Source organism: Pongo pygmaeus, chromosome 1 (genome assembly GCF_028885625.2).
Source record: "Pongo pygmaeus isolate AG05252 chromosome 1, NHGRI_mPonPyg2-v2.0_pri, whole genome shotgun sequence".
In the NCBI taxonomy this organism is placed as follows: Eukaryota; Metazoa; Chordata; class Mammalia; order Primates; family Hominidae; genus Pongo; species Pongo pygmaeus.
This window is the reverse complement of record NC_072373.2, coordinates 78989904-79012131: the sequence shown is the minus strand read 5'-3', so window position 1 is coordinate 79012131 and position 22228 is coordinate 78989904. Positions and strand designations below refer to the sequence as shown.

The following is a 22228-nucleotide window of genomic DNA, read 5'->3' as shown; positions in this document are numbered from 1 at the left end:
CACCACTGCACTCCAGCCTGGGCGACAGAACAAGACTCCATCAAAAAAAAAAAAAAAAAGCTAGAAATATCTCAAATCGGCACCCTAACATCACAATTAAAAGAGCTAGAGAAGCAAGAACAAACAAATTCAAAAGCTAGCAGAAAACAAGAAATAACTAAAATCAGAGCAGAACTGAAGGAAGTAAAGACACAAAAAACTCTTCAAAAAATCAATGAATCCAAGAGCTGGTTTGTTGAAAAAATTAACAAAATAGATAGACCACTAGCTAGAGTAGTATAGAAAAAAAGAATGAAGAATTAAATAGACACAATAAAAAATGATAAGGGGGAAATCACCACTGACCCCCCAGCACTGCAAACTGCCATCAGAGAACACTATAAACATCTATACACAAATAAACGGTAAAATCAAGAAGAAATGAGTAAATTCCTGGACACATGCACACTCCCAAGACAAAGCCAGGAAGAAGTTGAATCCCTGAATAGACGAATAACAAGTTCTGAAATTGTGGCTGTAATTAATAGCCTACTGATAAAAAACAGCTCAGGACCAGGATTTCACAGCCAAATTCTACTAGACATACAAAGAGGAGCTGGTACCATTCCTTCTGAAATTATTCCAAACAATTGAAAAGGAGGGACTTCTCCCTCATTCATTTTAGGAGTCCAGCATCGTTCTGATTCCAAAACCTGGCAGAGACACAACAAAAAAGGAAACTTCAGGGCAATATCCCTGATGAACATTGATGCGAAAATCCTCAATAAAATACTTGCAAAAAAATCCAGCAGCACATTCAAAAACTTATCCACCATGATCAGGTCAGCTTCATCCCTGGGATGCAAGCCTGGTTCAACATATACAAATCAACAAATGTAATCCATCACATAAACAGAACCAATGACAAAAACCACATGATCATCTCAATAGATGCCGAAAAGGCCTTCGATAAAATTCAACATTCCTTCATGTTAAAAACTCTCAGTAAACCTGGTATTGTTGGAACATATTTCAAAATAAGAGCTATTTATGACAAACACACAGCCAATATCATATTGAATGGGCAAAAGCTGGAAGCATTCCCTTTGAAAACCAGCACAAGACAAGGATGCCCTCTCTCACCACTCCTATGCATCACACTATTGGAAGTTCTGTTCAGGGCAATCAGGCAAGGGAAAAAAGTAAAGGGTACTCACATAGGAAGAGAGGAAGTCAAATTGTCTCTGTTTGTGGACATGATTCTATATTTAGAAAACCCCATCACCTCAGCCCCAAAACTCCTTAAGCTGATAAGCAACTTCACAAACTCTCAGGATACAAAATCAATATGCAAAAATCACAAGCATTTCTATGCACCAACAATAGACAAGCAGAGAGCCAAATCATGAATGAACACTCATTCACAATTGCTACAAACAGAATAAAATACCTAGGAATACAGCTAACAAGGGATGTGAAGGACCTCTTCAAGGAGAACTACAAACCACTGCTCAAGGAAATCAGAGAGGACACAAACAAATGGAAAAACATTCCATCCTCATGGATGAAAAGAATCAATATCATTAAAATGGCCATACTGCCCAAGTAATTTATAGATTCAGTGCTATTCTCATCAAACTACCATTGACAGTCTTCATAGAATTAGAAAAAACTATTTTAAATTCCATATGAAAGCAAAAAAGAGCCCATATAGCCAAGACAATCCTAAGCACAAAGAACAAAGCTGAAGACATCATGGTACCTGACTTCAAACTATACCACAAGGCTACAGTATCCAAAACAACATGGTACTGGTACCAAAACAGGTATATAGACCAACAAAACAGAACAGAGATCTCAGAAATAACACCACACATCTACAATCATCTGATCTTCAACAATCCTGCCAAAAGCAAGCGATAGGGAAAAGATTCCCTATTTAATAGATGGTCTGGGAAAACTGGCTAGCCATATGCAGAAAACTGAAACTGGACCTCTCCTTACACATTATACAAAACTTAACTCAACATGGTTTAAAGACTTAAATGTAAGACCCCAAACCATAAAAACCCTTGAAGAAAACCTAGGCAATAGCATTCAGGACATACGCATGGGCAAAGACTTCATTACAAAAACACCAAAAGCAATTGCAACAAAAGCAAAATTGACAAATAGGATCTAATTAAATTAAACAGCTTCTGCACAGCAAAAGAAACTATTATCAGGGTGAATAGGCAATCTACAGAATGGGAGAAAATTTTTGCAATCTACCCATCTGACAAAGATCTAATATCCACAATCTACAAGATACTTAAATTTACAAGAAAAAAAAAAGACCCCATCAAAAAGTGGGCCAAGCATATGAACAGACACTTCTCAACAGAAAACATTTACATGGCCAACAAACATATGAAAAAAAGTTCAACATCACTGATTAGAGAAATGCAAATCAAAACCACAATGAGATACCATCTCCATACCAGTCAGAATGGTGATTATTAAAAAGTCAAAAAATAATAGATGCTGGCAAGGTTGTGGAGAAATAGGAATGCTTTTACACTGTTTGTGGGAATGTAAATTAGTTCAACCATTGTGGAATACAGTATGGTGATTCCTCAAGGATCTAGAACCAGAAATACCATCTGACCCAGCAATCCCATTACTGGGTATATACCCAAAGGATTATAAATCGTTCTGCTTTAAAGACACATGCACATGTATGTTTATTGCAGCACTACTTACAGTAGCAAAGTCATGGAACCAACCCAAATGCCCATCAATGTTAGACTGGATAAAGAAAATGGACTACTATGCAGCCATAAAAAGGAATGAAGATTATGTGCTTTGCAGGGACATGGATGAAGCTGGAAGCCATCATTCTCAGCAAACTAACACAGGAACGGAAAATGAAATACCACATGTTCTCACTCATAAGTGGGAGTTGAACAATGAAAACACATGGACACAAGGAGGGGAACAACACACACCAGGGCCACTTAGGGGGGTGAGTGGCAAGGGGAGGGAGAACATTAGGAGAAATAGCTAATGCATGTGGGGCTTAAAATCTAGATGATGGGGTGATAGGTGCAGCAAACCAGCATGGCACACGTAGACCTTTGTAACAAACCTAAACTTTCTGCACTTGTATCCCAGAACTTAAAGTTAAAAAAAAAGAAAAAAGTGGCTTAATTTATTGAACACTTAATATATACCAGGGGCTTTTCTAAAGGATTTACTTGAGCTATTTTACATAAATCTCTAAGCAACTGTATTACTATTATCGAATTTTCATGTAAAGAAACTAAGACAAAGAGAAGGCAATGTTTGGCCAAGGTCATGTATGTGATAAAGTAGTCAGAATGCTCATATAAAAAAAAATCAATATGAGATTATAAACATTTCCTTAAAACCAGAAGGTGATATTATATTTTTAAAATTTGGGCCAAGTGCAGTGGCTCACGCCTGTAATCCCAACACTTTCCAAGACTGACATGGGAGGATTGCTTGAGCCCAAGAATTTCAGACCAGCAGGAGGGTTGTTGGAGCCCAGGAGTTAGAAGCTGCAGTGAGCTATGATCCTGCCCCTGCACTCTAGCCTGGGCAACAGAGTGAGACCCTGTCTCTAATAAAATATAAATAAATAAAAAAATTTAAAAATTGACCTCTTCTGACTTGCAATTTTTCCTTTATATAATCATTTTTATCCAATTACCTTCCTGTTTGGCATAAGTAGCCTTTGAAAACCTGGTTGTATGCCAGTATGCAGACAGCTTCCATTGTTACTTAGTGGCAAGTCAGCAAAGTCCTCCAGCCTTTGAACACAGCATGGTTACATTATTATAAGTATCCTTACAAAAATTATCTTCAAGTTATACATACTATTTCAGTTTATACTTTTAGGATGTTATTAAATACTAATCATCTTCCTAAATTTAAGAAACTCATTTTTCACAGTTTTTTTAATGCAATCTGAATTATGGTAAGTAAATTTTTTTACTAGTCTATATATTTTGTTCAGCTTTATTAAGGCATAATTAATAAATTAAAATGGTATATATTTACAGAATACAATATGTTTTGATATATGTATACATTGTGAAATGATTAAATCAAACAAAATTAACATAGCCATTACCTCACATATCTTTTTCTTGTGTGTGGTGAGAACATTTGAGATCTAATCTCTTTGCAATTTTTAAGTATACATTACTAACTATACTCTAATGTAACTAGACTTACATTAGATCTCTAGAATTTATTCATCCAGTCTAAAAGAAACTTTGTATCCTTTAACCAACATCTCCCCCAGTGCCTCCCACCACCCTTCAGCTGCTGGCAACCTAGGCCCACTCTCCTCTTCTATGAGTTCAACCTTTTAATATTCCACATATAAGTGAGATCATGCACTATTTGTCTTTCTGTCCCTGACTGATTTCAAATAGCATGATGTCCTCCAAGTTCATCCATGTCATACATGACAGGATTTTATTCTTTTTTAAGGCTGAAAAGTATTTCAATTATTCCATTGATGGACACTTAGGTTAATTCCATATCTTGGCTATTGTGAATAATAGGTAAGCAAATATTATTTTAAAGTTAAAAGATGCCCTAACTACTTTAACCCAAGGTGAATTTTTTCTAAAAATAAATAAAATTTCATATAGTGTATGTATATATACACATATACATATATAGTATATTTATACGGGGTGTGTGTGTGTGTGTGTGTGTGTGTGTGTGTGTGTGTGTGTGTGTGTGTAGATTACTGATTGAAGAAAAAAGCCCTAATATTATCCTCAAATAAGGCTTTTGTCTTTTACAGATTAATGGAGGCATTCGAAGTATGGCAATTCAACACTTTGGTCAATTAGTTAGAGATATGGGACAGTACACATGGATGGTGAATGATGTGGTTCTAGAAGGCTTGGTGCCCCTAATCCTATTTTTGGAGGATGATGATAAAAGAGTAGCTGAAGTAAGTCATTTGATCTTCTTTTTCATAAATTTACCAAGAATTATAATGTTTTATCTAACAACAGATGAACAGATCTTCACTGGCCTTTTTCTGTCTCACAGGCATGTAAATATACATTAAAAATCTGTACCTCACAATTAAAGTGGTCAACATCACGTTTCCTCAAAGATGAAAATTACAGTTTTGAGATGGTGGTGCTCAATATCTGTAACAATCTTGTAAGTGGCCCTTCCATTTTTACTACTATAAGAGTTGTAGACAAAACTTACAGGATATCCAAAGTGATAAAAACTGTAATGGGGATAAGAGTGGATCTTGGAGGAAAAAAAATGGAAGAAAATATTTTAAATAAGTGATTATAGCTGGAGCTTGAGCCGAGAGGAATTTGAATTTTCTACTTCCTATTTCTCAACACTGATCATCCATCTTATCTTATTCCTCCAGCCCATCCATTTTGAGCTATGGGTGGGTATTAAGGTAGGAAGAACATCCCAGATCACAAAAAAGAAAACTAGAATTACTTTGCCACTGCCTCTTGAGCTAGTCTTCTGAAACCCAGCATGAACAGCAATGATAGACAAGTGGGGATGGATGAATGCTAATCAAAGAATGTAAAAAGAGAATTGAGTTTGGGAACAAGAGTATAGTTCACACAAAAACATCCCCAACTTCTAATTTGGTCCTGATTTGGTATGTTGAAGCCTTTCTGGAGGGAGCAAATGTTCCATTTCAGCAATTGAGAGAGGTGCTTTTTTCCCTTTTTATTCTCAGATTATTTCTCATAGGAACCACATTACAGATTTGACATCTGATACCTTAGGATTCCTGTGGAGCTCCAGAACATATCTTAAGAGGGCATCGGTTATTTTGATAGGTAAATATAATTCAGTTCTCAATCCCTAACTTGTCTTAAATGGTATAGAATGGAGAAGAAGCTAAAAGTCTTTCTTACATTTTTTTTAATGTCTCTGTTTATGAGGGACAGCACCTGTGACGGTGATGAATAGAGGTTGATACGTGTGATGAGAATAGAGTTCTATTTTATAATACACAGAGAATATAGCTGTATGGTTCATTATTATGCAAAGTGTGTTCAGCAAAATGGATTTCAAAACTTAAGACGGTGACATATCATTGTTCATTATTCTCCTTCACCACTTAAAAATTACTGCCTAAAGAATAAGAATAATTTAAAAATATATAAAAACATCATCTTCGACCAAACTTGGACATCTGTAACCACAAACTACAATAGATGAGGAAGAACTACCAAACCCACTAAAGTTTTAAAAAAGTGGAAACAGGCAGGGGCAACCCAGGAAGACTCTAAGACTAGACAAGTTTTTTATATCAGACAAATCTGACCAAACAGTTTTTCTGTACTAGCTCTCACTGTGAAAATAAAAATTAATTATTCTTTATTTTGGAATTCCCAGCTTAGTAGTGAGTCTCCAACTTGGCAGTAGGATCTTCCCTTGACCCCAATTAGCATCATGGAGTAACAGGAGCAGCAAAGAATGAGGAAATACATGGTCACATCATACATATAGAGAGGAGGCTGTCGGTCAGGGTAGATGACAAAATGAATTATGATCACCACTAAAGCCCATGATCTGTGTTAATCAGAGAGGAGGGGCAGAACACACACAGACACAGGCACATGTGCACGCACACACACACACACACACACACAAAGAAAAATCCTATGTTATCATAACTTTCTTTTTTTGACAGAATCTTGCTCTGTCACCTAGTCCCCAGAGTGCAGTGGCACAATCTTGGCTCACTGCAACCTCCACCTCCCAGGTTCAAGCGACTCTCCTGCTTCAGCCTCTAGAGTAGCTGGGATTATAGGCATGAGCCACCACGCCTGGCTAATTTTTGTATTTTTAGTAGAGATGGAGTTTCACTATGTTTGCCAGGCTGGTCTTGAACTCCTGACCTAAAGTGATCTGCCTGCCTCAGCCTCCCAAAGTGCTAAAATTACAGGCATGAGCCACCATGCTCAGCCAATAGTAACTTTATTTCAAACCAGAAATAATCCCTGCTATCCCAAATTCTACCTTGGAAGTTCCCACAAATAAACCTCTGTATATAACTATTGCAAGATTGGTAAATAAGTAATTTTAAAAAAGAAACAGCATTATCTTTCTACAGAGGTACTTCAAGGGAAAAAAGAGACAAAAGAATGAAGAAAAACAAACCTTAGAAAATATGTCTATAGAGCAGTTGAAAGTTATGATAAATATTTCCATGAATCCAAAACATTTTAAAATGAAGATCTAAAGTATAGACACAAGCATACAAGGAATCTGGGATGGGATAATGGGAGCATATGAAAAATAAGCTTTCAAAGTACAAGGGGGAAAAAGTAAGAAAAAACATATATCACCAAAAATGAAAATTAAATTACAACCAGCAAAAGAGAAAATATTTGTTGAGAACTCAGTAAGGGACAAGGAGTACAGGGTTGAGAAATGTTAGCAAAATCAAACAAAAACCATCAATGAAAAATTCTTTTTATTCTTTCTTCCAAAAAAAATGGAATACATGTGCAGAACGTGCAGGTTTGTTACATAGCTATACATGTGCCATGGTGGTTCGCTGCCCCTATTGACTGGCCCTCTAAGTTCCCTCCCCTCAACCCCCACCTCCCAACAGGCTCTGGTGTATGTTGTTCCCCTCCCTTTGTCCATGTGTTCTCGTTGTTCAACTCCCACTTATGAGTGAGAACATGTGGTATTTCGTTTTCTGTTCCTGTATTAGTTTGCTGAGAATGATGGCTTCCAGCTTCATCCATGTCCCTGCAAAGAACATAATCTCATTCCTTTTTATGGCTGCATAATATTCCGTGTTGTATATATACCACATTTTCTTTATCCAGTCTATCTTTGATGGGCATGTGGGTTGGTTCCATGTCTTTGCCATTTTAAATAGTGCTGCAATAAACATACATGTGCACTTGTTTCTATAGTAAAATAATTTGTATTCCTTTGGGTATATACATAGTAATGGGATTGCTGGGTCAAATGGTATTTCTGGTCCTAGATCCTTGAGGAATTGTCATACTGTATTCCACGATGGTTGAACTAATTTACGTTCCCACCAACAGTGTAAAAGCGTTTCTATTTCTCCACAGCCTTGCCACCATCTATTGTTTCTTGACTTTTTAATAATCGCCGTTCTGACTGGTGTGAGATGGTATCTCATTGTAGTTTTGATTTGCATTTCTTTAATGATCAGTGATGTTGAGCTTTTTTTCATATGTTTGTTGGCCATGTAAATGTCTTCTTTTCAGAAGTGTCTATTCATATCCTTTGCCCACTTTTTGAGGGGGTTGTTTTTTGTTGTTAAGTTACTTATAGATTCTGGATATTAGACCTTTGTAGATTGCAAAATTTTTCTCCCATTCTGTAGGTTGCCTGTTCAGTCTCATAGTTTCTTTTGCTGTGCAGAAGCTGTTTAATTTAATTAGATCCTATTTGTCAATTTTGGCTTTTGTTGCAATTGCTTTTGGTGTTTTTGTCATGAAATCTTTGCCCATGCCTATGTCCTGAATGGTATTGCCTAGGTTTTCTTCTAGGGTTTTTAGGGTTTGGGGTTTTACATTAAGTCTTTAAGCCTTGTTAATTTTTGTATAAGATGTAAGGAAAGCATCTAGTTTCAGTTTCCTGCATATGGCTAGCCAGTTTTCGCAGCACCATATACTGAATAGGATATCCTTTCCCCATTGCTTGTTTTTAGCAGGTTTGTCGAAAATCAGATGATTGTAGATGTGTGGTGTTATTTCTGAGGTCTCTGTTCTGTTCCATTTGTCTGTGTATCTGCTTTGGTACCAGTACCATGTTGTTTTGGTTACTGTGGCCTTGTAGTATAGTTTGAAGCCAGGTACCAGAATGCCTCCAGCTTTGTTCTTTCTGCTTAGGATTGTCTTGGCTATATGGGGTCTTCTTTCATTACACGTGAAATCCAAAATAGTTTTTCCTAATTCTGTGAAGAATATCAATGGTAGTTTGATGGGAATAGTACTGAATCTATAAATTAACTTGGGCAGTATGGCCATTTTCACAATATTGATTCTTCCTATCCATGAGGATGGAATGTCTTTCCATTTGTTTGTGTCCTCTCTGATTTCTTTGAGCAGTGGTTTGTAGTTCTCCTTAAAGAGGTCCTTCACATTTCTTGTTAGCTGTATTCCTAGATTTTATTTTCTTTGTAGCGATTATGAATGGGAGTTCACTCCTGATTTGGCTCTCTGTGTGTCTATCATTGGTGTAAATGAACGCTCGTAATTTTTGCACATTGATTGTGTATCCTGAGACTTTGCTGAAGGTGCAAAGTCTTAGACTTTGCTGAAGTTTAAGGAGTTTTTGGGCTGAGGTGACGGAGTTTTCTAAATACAGAATCATGCAGTCTGCAGGGACAATTTGACTTCCTCTCTTCCTATTTGAATACTCTTTATTTTTTTCTCTTGCCCGATTGCCCTGGCCAGAACTTTCAATACTATGTTGAATATGAGTAGTGTGAGAAGCCACCCTTGTTTTGTACCAGTTTTCAAAGGGAATGTTTCCAGCTTTTGCCCATTCAACATGACATTGATATGATATTGGCTGTGGGTTTGTCTTAGATAGCTTTATTATTGTGAGATATCTTCCTTCAATATCTAGTTTATTAAGAGCGTTTTTTTTTTTTTTCGGAGTCTTGCTGTTGTTGCCCAGGCTGGAGTACAGTGGCGCAATCTCAGCTCACTGCAACCTCCGCCTCCCAGGTTCCAGCGATTCTCCTGCCTCAGCCTCCTGAGTAGCTAGGGTTACAGGCATGTGCCACCATGCCCAGCTAATTTTTGTATTTTTAGTAGAGACGAGGTTTCACCATGTTGGTCAGGCTGGTCTCAAACTCCTGACATCATGATCCACCTGCCTCAGCCTCCTAACGTGCTGGGATTGTTAAGAGTTTTTAACATGAAGGGATGTTGAATTTTATCAAAGGCCTTCTCTGCATCTATGGAGATAATCATGTGGTTTTTGTCTTTGGTTCTGTGTAATGTGATGGATTATGTTTACTGATTTGCATATGTTGAATCAGCCTTGCATCACAGGGATGACACTGACCTGATCGTGGTGGGTGAGTTTTTTTAATTTGCTGCTAGATTTGATTTGTCAGTATTTTGTTGAGGATTTTTGCATCGATGATCATCAGAAATATTGGCCTGGAGTTTTCCTTTTTTATTGTGTCTCTTTCTGGTTTTGGTATCAGAATGATGCTGGCTTCATAAAATGAGTTAGGGAGGAGTCCCTCCTTTTCAATTGTTTGGAATACTTTCAGAAGGAATGGTACCAATTCCTCTTTGTGTTTCTGGTAGAATTCAACTGTGAGTCCATCTGGTCCTGGGCTTTTTTTGGTTGGTAGGCTATTAATTACTGCCTCAGTTTCAGAACTTGTTATTGGTCTATTGAAGGATTCAACTTCTTTCTTGTTTAGACTTGGGAGTGTGTATGTGTCCAGGAATTTACCCATTTCTTCTAGATTTTCTAGTTTATTTGCGTAGACGTGTTTATAGTATTCTTTGATGGTAGTTTGTATTTCTGTGGGGTCAGTGGTGATATTTCCTTATCAGTTTTTATTGTATCTATTTAATTCTTCTTTTTTTCTATATTAGTTTAGCTAGTAGTCTATTTTGTTAGTTTTTTTGAAAAACCAGCTCCTGGATTTACTGTTTTTTTGGAGGGCTTTTCGTGTCTCTATCTAGTTCCATTCTTTTCTGGTCTTAGTTACTTATTGTCTTATGCTAGCGTTTGGATTAGTTTGTTCTTGATGCTCTAGCTCTTTTAACTGTGATACTAGAGCGTCAATTTGAGATCTTCCAAGCTTTCTGATGTGGGCATTTAGTGCTATAAATTTCCCTCTTAACACTGCTTTGGCTGTGTCCCAGAGATTCCGGTACATTGTCCCATGTTCTCATTAGTTTCAAAGAACTTCTTGATTTCTGCCTTAATTTCATTGTTTACCCAGGAGTCATTCAGGAGCAGGTTGTTCAATTTCCATGCAATTGTGTGTTTTTGAGTGAGTTTCTTAATCCTGAGTTCTAATTTGATTGCACTGTGTTCTGAAAGACTGTTTGTTATGATTTCAGTTCTTTTGCATTTGCTGAGGAGTGTTTTATTTCCAATTATGGGTCTGTTTTAGAATCAGTGCCATGTGGCACTGAGAAGAATGTATATTCCATTGATTTGAGTTGGAGAGTTCTGCATATGTCTATTGGGCCCATTTGATCCAGAGCTGAGTTCAAGTCCTAAATATCTTTATTAATTTTCTGTCTAGTTCTAATACTGACAGTGAGGTGTTAAAATATCCCACTATTACTGTGTGGAAGTCTAAGTCTCTTTGTATTTCTTACAAACTTGTTTTATGAATCTGGGTATGCCTGTATTGAGTGCATGTATATTTAGAATAGTTAGCTCTTCTTGTTGAATTGTTCCCTTTTCCATAATGTAATGTCCTTTTTCTTCTTTTTTGATCTTTGTTGGTTTTAAAGTCTGTTTTGTCAGAGACTAGGATTGCAACCCCTGCAGTTTTTTTGCTTTCTGTTTGCTTGATAAATTTTCCTCCATCCCTTTACTTTGAGCCTATGTGTGTCTTTGCACATTAGATGGGTCTCCTGCATACAGCACAGCAATGGGTCTTGACTCTATCCAATTTGCCAGTCTGTGTCTTTTAACTGGGGCATTTAGCCCATTTACATTTAAGGTTAATATTTTTATGTGTGAATTTGATCCTGTCATCATGATGCTAGCTGGTTATTTTGCACACTAGTTGATGCAGTTTCTCCATAGTGTCATTGGTCATTACATTTTGGTGTGTTTTCCAGTGGCTGGTACTGGGTGCTTTTTTTCCATGTTTAGTGCTTCTCTCAGGAGCTCTTGCAAGGCAGGCCTGGTGATAAATGAAATCCCTCAATATTTGTCTTGAAATGATTTTATTTCTCCTTTGCTTATGAAGCTTAATTTGGCTGGATATGAAATTCTGGGTTGAAAATTCTTTTCTTTAACAATGTTGAATTTGTCCCCCAATCTCTTCTGGCTTATAGGGTTTCTGTTGAGAGACGTACTTTTAGTCTTATGGGCTTCTCTTTGTAGGTGACCTGGCCTTTCTCTCTGGCTTCCCTTAACAATTTTTCCTTCATTTAAAGCTTGGATAATTGAATGCTTATGTGTCTTGGGGTTGATATTCTCATGGAGTATCTTAGTGGTGTTCTCTGTATTTCCTGAATTTGCATGTTGGCCTGTCTTGCTAGGTTGGGAAAGTCCTCCGGATAATATCCTGAAGTGTGTTTTCCAGCTTGTTTCCATTCTCCTCATCTCCTTCTGGTACTCTAAGCAATCATAGGTTTGGTCTTTTTATGAAGCTCCATATTTTTTGGAGGCTTTCTTCATTCCTTTTCATTCTTTTATCTCTAGTCTTGTCTGCATGCCTTATTTCAGCAAGGTGGTCTTCAAACTCTGATATCCTTTCTTCTACTTGGTCAATTCGGCTATTGACAGATGTATATGTTTTATGAACTTCTCGTGCTGGGGTTTTCAGCTCCATCAGATCATTTATGTTTCTCTCTAAACTGGTTATTCAGTTAGCAGCTCCTATAACCTTTTATCAAAGTTCTTAGCTTCTTTGCATTGGGTTAGAACATGCTCCTTTAGTGCAGCACAGTTTTTTATTACCCATATTCTGAAGGCTACTACTGTCAATTCATCCATCTGATCCTCTGTCCAGTTCTGTGTCCCTGATGGAAAGACGTTGCAATTATTTGGAGAAGAGGCACTCTGGCCTTTTGGGTTTTCAGCACTTTTTCATTGATTCTTTCTCATCTTCGTGAGTTTGTCTAGAGTCGGTCTTTGAGGCTCTGACACTTGGATGGGGTTTTTGTGGGGGCTTTTTTGTTGTTTTTGTTGTTTCTTTCTACTTGTTTTTCTTGCAATGGTAAGGTCCCTCTTTTGTAGGGCTGCTGCAGTTTGCTGGGGGTTCACATCAGGCCCTACTCATCTGATTCACTCCCATGCCTGGAGATGTCACTCAAGGAGGCTGGAGAACAGCAAAGATGGGTGCCTGCTCCTTCCTCTGGGATCTCTAAGCTCAAGGGGCACCAACCTGATGCCAGTAGAATCGCTCTTGTATAGGGTTTCTGACAACACCTGTTGGAGGGTCTCACACAGTTGGGTACCACAGAGAACAATACCCATTTAACAAAGCACTTTGTCCCTTGGTAGAGGGGGTGTGCCACACCAGGCGGGAAACCCACTTGTCTGGGCTGCCTGGATTCCTCAGAACTACCAGGAAGAAAAGCTAAATCTGCTGGTCTGCAGAGACTGTGGCCTCCCTCTCCTTAAGGGCTCAGGTCCTGTGGGATCCAGGTTCTGTCCCTGAGCCCCTGGCTGGAGTTATTGGAGTTCCTGCAGGGAAGCCCCACCCAATGAGGAAGGATGGGTAAGAGTCAGGCCCGTAGAGGCACTCTGCCACAGACTGCCACAGCCAGTGTGTTGGGCTGCGGAGGGACAAGTCTTGGGACCAAGCCATCCAGCCTCCCTGGCTCCAGCAGGGGAAAAGCACAGCCTGGGGCTTTAGAAATGGGTGCCACCCTTCCCCTGCCCAGTGAGCTTAGAGTGTTAGGCAGTTGTGAGTCCCAGTGCTGGCTGCTGCCCCTCCCCCAAGGAGCTCAAATGGCTTACAGTGCAGGCAGCACAGCGGCAGCTGGCTCTGGTCGCCCTTCACCCCAGGAGTTCAGTAATCTTAAGCTGATTCCAGATGGGAGGCTCTTAAGAGTCTGCACCTTCTGAGGTGGGACACTAGGCCCCAGTGGCGTGGGTTCGTGAATGGGATCTTCCAATCCGTGGGTTGCACAGTTTCATCAAAAAAGCAGTTTCCTGGCTGGGTAGCATGCTCACTCACTGCCTGCCTGGCTTTGGGGGAGGGGCTTCCCTGCCCTGTGTGGCTCTCAGGCCAGTCGCCACGCCACACTGTTCTTCCTTCTCTCTGTGGGTCACGCCAGCCTCCTAGTCAATTCTGATGAGAAAACCTGAATACCTTGGCTGCCAGTGAAGGATTCACATGCTTATTATGTTTTTGTTTGTTTGTTTTGTTTTGTTTTTTTCCTGATGGGAGCCTCTGAACGCTGCTGTTTCTATTCGGCCATCTATTCGGCTCCCCTACAAAATTCTTAAAATTAGGGAACAATAGTAGATATAGATGATAGAAAAAAGAAATGCAAATATGAGCAAGTGATATCCCTGAAGAAGAGAAATGAAAAACTACAACAGAACAAAAGTCTTCAAATATATAATTTAAGAAATAAAGATGACTTGATTAAATATACTGAGATAGGAAATCATTTTTTCAAGAAATATTTTATACAGAATGCAACATTAAGGCATTTTGTAATAAAGTTATGGAACTGCACAGTTCCATAAGAATTCTTCAATAATTCTTTATGCATTCAGACAAAAAAAATTACCTATAAATTTTAATAGAGAAACTGTCATTAAACTTTACTTCAATATTCTATATTTTATAGTTGAATACTAAAAAAATACTTTTATAGTATTCAACTATAAAATATAGAATATTGAATACTATAAGAATACATTTTTATAGTATTCAACTATAAAATATAGAATATTGCCTACAAATTCCTAAGTGAAGAGAAAATTGTGACTGAAGAATTTTATATTCAGCACAATTTTATCCAGCTATACAGATAACAGAACATAATTTTCAAAAAGACAAGAACTCAGGATGAAATCATCATCATGAATTCTTCTTGAAGACATTATTAAAGGATGGAATTCATCTAACTAAAGAATGAATGGATGAACTATTGCAAAAAGACATCTAGTATCTAGCTGTGGGACCGTCATCTGCCAATCAAGTCTCTACTACTTTTTATTTTTCTCTATGCCTTGGAAGGCTGACCTCTGCATTCTGTATCTCCCAAGCTCCCTTGCCAGCTTGCTTCCTGATGGGTACAACACTTATTGTCCATTAATGCATTTAATGAGCAGAGGTATGCTTAATATTCAGAAATAATTATGACAGTGCTATTCACAAATGCTTGTCCCATATAGAATCCTTACTGAGCATCTGTTTAAAAATACTGACCAACAGGCTCAGTCCAAGTGTCATAAATATACTATCAGATAATTTCATAGATCTTGATAAGTTGATTCTAAATGTTTGTGGAATAGCAAAAGGCCAAGCTACTCATGAAGGAAAAAAAAGTGGGACTACTAGTTTCACCAGATACAAAGATTTATTATAAAGCTACAGAATTTTAGATAGTCTGTTACTCATTAAAGGAAAGACAAACAGACCTGTGGAACAGAATAGAAAGCTTATAAACAGATCCACACATATACCTAATATATATCAGAACTGGCAGTGTATATCAGACCAGCAAATGATGGGCTGCCTAATAAAAGGTGCAATGACAATTGGAAATGCACAAACAAAAGGACTCCTGACACCCTACACAAAAATTAATTCTAGAAGAATCAAACAATGTAAACATAAAACACAAATATTGAAAAACTTTTAGAAGAAAATGTAAGATAATATCTTCATAACTGAAGATAAACAAAATATTTCTAAAGACAAAAAACATAAAAATCAAGCAATAAGCTGAGAGAAGTATTTGTACATGTGTAACTAAAATGTATTAATTTTGATATATTAATTACAATAACTTAGAAAAAGACAAAAAAATCCAATAGATTAAAAAATAAAAAGTACAAAAAATAATAATAAATATGAAGAGGAAGTTCAAAAAAGGGAAAACATAAATACAGATAATCATGTAAAAAGATGTTCAACAATATTAATAATTGGAAACATGCAAATTAGAACAATAACACCCCATTTCACACCAATAAAGTAGCAACGTTTTTTAAAATACAAAAAAAAAAACTGATGTTAAAATTGAAAGCTTCTCTTCACCAAATTATGTTAAAAGGCAACCACCAAATGGAAGAAGATATTTACAACACATATATCTGGCAAAGAATCACATTAGAATATATATAGAATTCGTGTAAATTTATAAGGAAAAAACCACCTAATAAAAAAATGAGTAATAAATGACACTTTTCAGAAAAGGATAGACAAATGACCAATAAACATATAAAAAGATATTTGACTCCATTGTTCATTTGGAAAATGCAAATTGAAACCATAAGATACCATTGTACATCCAACATAAAGTGTAGCATAAAGACTAACAATCTCAACTGTTGTCAAGGATATGGAGCAAACAGATCTCTCTTATATGCTGTTGGCGGAGAAAATTCTTACACCACTTTGGAAAGCTGTTTAGCTATATCTGATAAAGCCGAACACATACATATCCTATGACTCAGGAATTCTATAAAATCTCACAGAAATACATACATGTGTTCACAAAAGATATGTACTAGAATATTCAAAGCAGAATTACTAGTTATAACCCAATCCTGCAAATCAACAGGTAGATGAATATATTGATGTAGATTCACACAATGAAATACATACCAATGAAAAAAAAAATCAACTTCATTCACAATGTAGAGGAAGCTTACAATGTTGAAATAAAAGCCAGTCAGAAAAAGTACATATTGTACAATTCCATTGATATAAAACACAAAAACAGCTAGAACTAAAGAGTTATTATACTCAGGGTAGTGTTCACACTTGGGGAGAAACTAAAAGGGAGCCTCGGAGAGAGTTTCTGGATTACTGGTAATGTCTTGTGTCTTGACCTTAGATGTGGTCACTGTGTAAACATTCCATGAGCTGTACATTTATATGTGTACTTTTTCATACATGCGTTATACCTAGATTTTTAAAATTAAAGTTTTATATATATATACATACCAAGAGTTGAAAAGTGTGTGGAATAATGGGAATTTTTGTTGCTTGTAGTGGGAACAGAAATTGATATAAACACTCAGAAAATAATTCGACATCATCTTATAAGCTAAAGTTTAGCATAATGTTCCTATAAGTCTGTAATACCATTTTTAACTATGCACCTTAGATTCTCTCACATAAGTGCATCTGGAGACATGTAAAAGTTTATTGCCATATTATTAGTAATATCAGATAAATTAGAAATAATCCAAATGTCTGTCACAAGTAGAATAGATAATTTCTGTATTGTCACAAATGCAAAAGTAAATAGCAAGGAAGTTTATTACAAAAAATAAAAATAAATAAATAAATAAATGCTATCTTTACACTCACCAGAATAGGTGAATACAAAAAAAAAAAAAAAAAAAACCACCTTGAGTAAAATGAATAAAAGCAAAAAACAAAACCCAAAGAATACATACTATTTATATATGGATGAAAGCAGACACTACTAAAACATTATCTGGGAATTCACATTAATTTTCTCGGAAAACAGTAAGAAAAATCAAGGAAATGGTCAACATGAAATTCAACATACTAGTTTACCTAGAATGAGGGGGAGGAAAAAAAAAGTGTTTATGAAAGGACACACAAGAGGCTTCAAGAGCACTAGTATTTTTTATTTTTTAAGTCCATAGGTAGGATATTATATTCTTTTATGTACTTTTAATTTAAAAATACATGCTTTAAATTATGATAATCTCAAAGCAACTAACTCATTAAAAAATACAGTGAAAGACAATATCCCATTTATAGTAGGTAAAAAATAAAGAAGGAAATAAAAAATGAGGAAGAAAAGGAGGAAGGGAAGGGAAGAATGAGGGAGGGAGAGAGGAAAAAGAGAGGGAGGGAGAAAAAGAAAGAAAGAAGGAAGGAAGGAAGACTTTTGGAAGAAAGTAAGAAGGGAGATGGGAGATAGGGAGAGGAAGAAAAAAGAAGGAAGGATAGACAGAAGGAAGAAAGGGAGGTCTAAAAATAAACTTTAAAATATATGCAATATTTCTATGAAGAAAATTGCAAACATTACTGAAGGACACAAAGACTGAAAATAGAAAGGTATAAACCCTATTTTAGGAAAAAAAAGAATAAAAATTTTAAAAGTGTCAATTTTTTTTCTAAATGAATCTATGCATGAAATGAAATGCCAATTAAAATATCAATAGGATTTTTTTCAACATTGGTGTGCTGATTCTAAAATTAAAGTAGAAAAGTTAGCATGCAAGAATAATGGAAACTCTAACTGAAAAGAATAATGACAGAGGACTAGCCCTATCATACATCAATATAGCTTTAGTAATTAAAATCACATGGAATGAATAGACAGATAAATAGGACATAATACCATCCAGAAATAACCCCCTAAACATGCAGTATTTTAGAAAGTGAATCACTGACCTTAACTAACAGTGATGAAAATATGGAATGTTCCTTAAATGACGTTGGGACACCTGCTAAGCCATCTGGAATTTTTAGAATAATTTTACTCCCATTTCATTTCATACACGAAATAAATTCCAGATGGTCGCAAGTTCAAATGTTAAAAAGGAAACTATAATAATAAATAAAATTAAATTAAATAATTTGGAAAAATTGGCTGAGTTGGGGAAGATCTTGCTAAGTAAGAGTCAAAATAAGCCATAAAGAAAAGATTGATAACTATGTAAAAATGAAACAGGATTGCAAGGCAAAACTACTATAAACAAAGTAAAAAGCCAAATTTGGATGAAATATTTACATTTATCATGAATTCTCACTGTCTAAAGAATCTTTACTAACCCATGAGAAAAAGTAACAATAGAAAAATGGACAAAGAACACACCAAAAAAAAAATCATTTGGCTCTTAAGCATTAAAATGTTCACAAATTTTTCCAAAAGTGATGCAAACAATGTTTCTATCCATTGAGCTGACAAAGATGCAAAGTTTTGTACTACCCAGTTTTGGCCAGGTTGCAGGAAGTGAGCAATCACTTACATTACTGGTGAGACCATAAATCATTACTTTCTCTAAGAAGAACAATTTGGTAAAATCTATAAAAATGTGAAATGCATATTCTTTTGACTCAGTAATCTCCTCTCAAGAGAATATATCCTCAGATACACTCACACATGGGAGAAATGATGTGTGTACATAGATATTTATTGCATCATTGTACACTGCCATCTCACCTTAGCATGTGGCTTTTATCCTTGTGTTTTCTGATTACCTTCAGCATTTTAAAAGTGTTACAGCAAGAAACAAACAAAAAAGTAAAAGACAAAAGATGTGCTTTCCAACTGGGTCAGCCCAATTTTACAAGGCTGTCTTCAAAGTCCCCAACCTGTGACTTATCTTACAGTCACAATGACCAGAACTGTCATAGTGACACCATTAGTTCAAGAGATGCTTGGAAATATAGTTATTTAAATGGTCAAGAAGGGGATCATGATATTAACACCTAGTAGTATGTCACAATTGTCAATATTTAAAAAGTGAGAGATCTCATATAAGTTTCTAGGATTCCAGTTATTCATGAAGGGAAAAAAAAAAAAAGGAAAATGAAGCTATACTGAACCTGTATTTCTGCATGGTAGCAACCCGGATGTGGCTGACCATCAGCTTCACTTGTGGATGAAGCCTGTACTTCCTGTTCACCACACTCCCCACCACCACCAAATGCATTCTTCCACACAGTTGAGATCACATGGTTACCTACCTAGGCCTTGGCATTTCAGTTAATTTGACATAATTTCCAAAGCATCAAATTCTGTTTGAAAGTTCATTTGTGACTTTCAAAAACAGTTTCCATAGAGCTATTTAATTTGTAGGTCTTTTTGCATAATTTTTCCACCTATTTTGTTCATTTGGTGGTAACATTGTATTTATGAAATAAGTATCTGCAGTTATAAGAACAATCCAAATATAACTATGGTTTAAACAACATAATAATTTATTTCTCTCTCATGCAATAGTCCAAGCATACGTAAACTAGGGCCAGCTCTTTTGCTGCTCTATCATTCTCATCACGTAGTTTCCCACATCAGCTCCAAAATGTTTGCTCCAGCTCCTGCAACCACTTCTACATTCCAGTTGGTTGGAAAGAAACAAGAATATCAAGAGGTCACACACACTCCTTTGAAGAGCAAATATAACTTCTGCTAAATTATCATTAGCCCATATCATAGACATATCCTCCCGCTTAGCTGTAAAGAAGTCTTAAAAATCTAGTTGTTAGCTGGGTGGCCAGCTAACTCTCAGTAATTTAGTAAAAGCACTAAAGAAAAAAAAGAAATTTGACATTAGGGGGAATTAATACTTGTTAGCATGAGAAATTTTCATTCATTTATCTACCTAATCTTAAAAGGAAATACATTGGAATACAAAATCAAACAGATAGAAAAGCACACTAATAAAGGACATCTCACAAAACAAGTTTTTTTAAAAAAGCATTATTCTTAAATTGCTAAGCCCATGCTCCACCTGCCAATAAGAGTATCTTGAGCTTTACTGCCAGTTGATTGTATTATGAAAATGCTCATGTGATTTTTGTGGTCACTATATTTACTAAAGCAAAGAAAAAATATAAAATATTGGTTTGATAAGCAAAGAAAATCCTCCTTTGAGACAACATAGATGATCCATCCTGAAAAAAGGGGAAAACAATAGACAACATAGATGAACCTAGAGGACATTATAATAAGTGAAATAAACCAAAGACAGAAACATACTGCATAATCTCACTTATGTGTGAAATCTTTTTAAAAAAGTCAAATATATAGAAATGTAAAGTATAATGGTGGTTACCAGGAGCAAGGGCACAAGAAATGGGAAGATGTAAATCAAAGGGCATATAGATCAAAGGGTTCAAAGTTGCAGTTATGTAAGATAAATCTAGAGAGCTAATGTATAGCATGAAAACTGTACTTAATAATATTGTATTACATACCATACATTTGCTAAGAGAGTAGATCTTAGGTGTTTTTAGCTAAAAGAACACTTAAAATACAACACATTTGTGTGTGTTACACACAAAAAGGGTAACTATGTGAGATGATAGATATGTTAACTTGCTTGAGTGTTGTATTCATTTTACTAGGTATATGTATATCAAAACGTTATGTTACATACCTTAAATATACACAACAGAAAAACAAATTTTATTTTCTGATTACTCGAGTAAAAAATAGATAATCTTGCATTTAAACCTCAGAATGGACACCCTCTAGCCATGTGACCTTTACCAAGTTACGCCGCATATCTACAACCATTTGATCTTTGACAAACCTGACAAAACCAAGCAATGGGGAAAGGATTCCTTGTTTAACAAATGGTGCTGGGAAAACTGGCTAGCCACATGCAGAAAACTGAAACTGGACCCTTTCCTTACACCTTATACAAAAATTAACTCAACATGGCTTAAAGACTTAAATGTAAACCCCAAACCACAAAAACCCTAGAAGAAAACCTAGGCAATACCATTCAGGACATATACATGGGCAAAGACTTCATGACAAAAATGCCAAAAGCAATTGCAACAAAAGCCAAAACTGACAAATGGGATCTAATTAAAGAGCTTCTGCACAGCAAAAGAAACTATCATTAGGGTGAACAGGCAACCTACAGAATGGGAGAAAATTTTTGCAATCCACCCATCTGAGAAAGGTCTAATATCCAGAATCTACAAGAAACTTAAATAAATTTACAAGAAAAAAACAAGTATCAATAGCTGAATCAACCAAGTGGAAGAAAGAATATCAGAGTCTGAAGTGGGCAAAGTAACAAAAGTGGGCAAAGGATATGAACAGACACTTCTCAAAAGAAGACTTTTACATGGCCAACAAACTTATGAAAAAAAGCTCAACATCACTAATTAGAGAAATGCAAATCAAAACCACAATGCGATACCATCTCACACCAGTAAGAATGGTGATTATTTTAATTTTATTATTATTATACTTTAAGTTTTAGGGTACATGTGCACAATGTGCAGGTTTGTTACATATGTATACATGTGCCATGTTGGTGTGCTGCACCCATTAACTCGTCATTTAGCATTAGGTGTATCTCCTAAAAAAAAAAAAAAAAAGAATGGTGATTATTAAAAACTCAAGAAACAATAGATGCTGGTGAGGCTGTGGAGAAAGAGGAATGCTTTCACACTCTTGGTGAGAAAGTAAATTAGTTCAACCATTGTGGAAAACAGTATAGTGATTCCTCAAAGATCTAGAACCAGAAATACCACTTGACCCAGAAATCCCATTACTGGGTATATACCCAGAGGAATACAAATCATTCTCCTATAAAGACACATGCACACCTATGTCTATTGCAGCACTATTTACAATAGCAAAGTCATGGAACCAACACA

At 36.1% G+C, this 22228-nt stretch overlaps 1 protein-coding gene across 2 annotated transcripts in view; it reads left to right on the top strand.

The window, feature by feature from the left end:
- The window catches only part of MROH9 (maestro heat like repeat family member 9), a 111375-nt gene that overhangs the window by 84012 nt on the left and 5135 nt on the right, over window positions 1-22228 (top strand). For both annotated transcript variants that reach the window (XM_054501681.1, XM_054501686.1), the window contains 3 exons: window positions 4802-4954; window positions 5056-5172; window positions 5726-5828. In XM_054501681.1, coding sequence (XP_054357656.1) covers window positions 4802-4954; window positions 5056-5172; window positions 5726-5828 — 373 coding nt within the window. The remainder of the gene's footprint in view (window positions 1-4801; window positions 4955-5055; window positions 5173-5725; window positions 5829-22228) is intronic.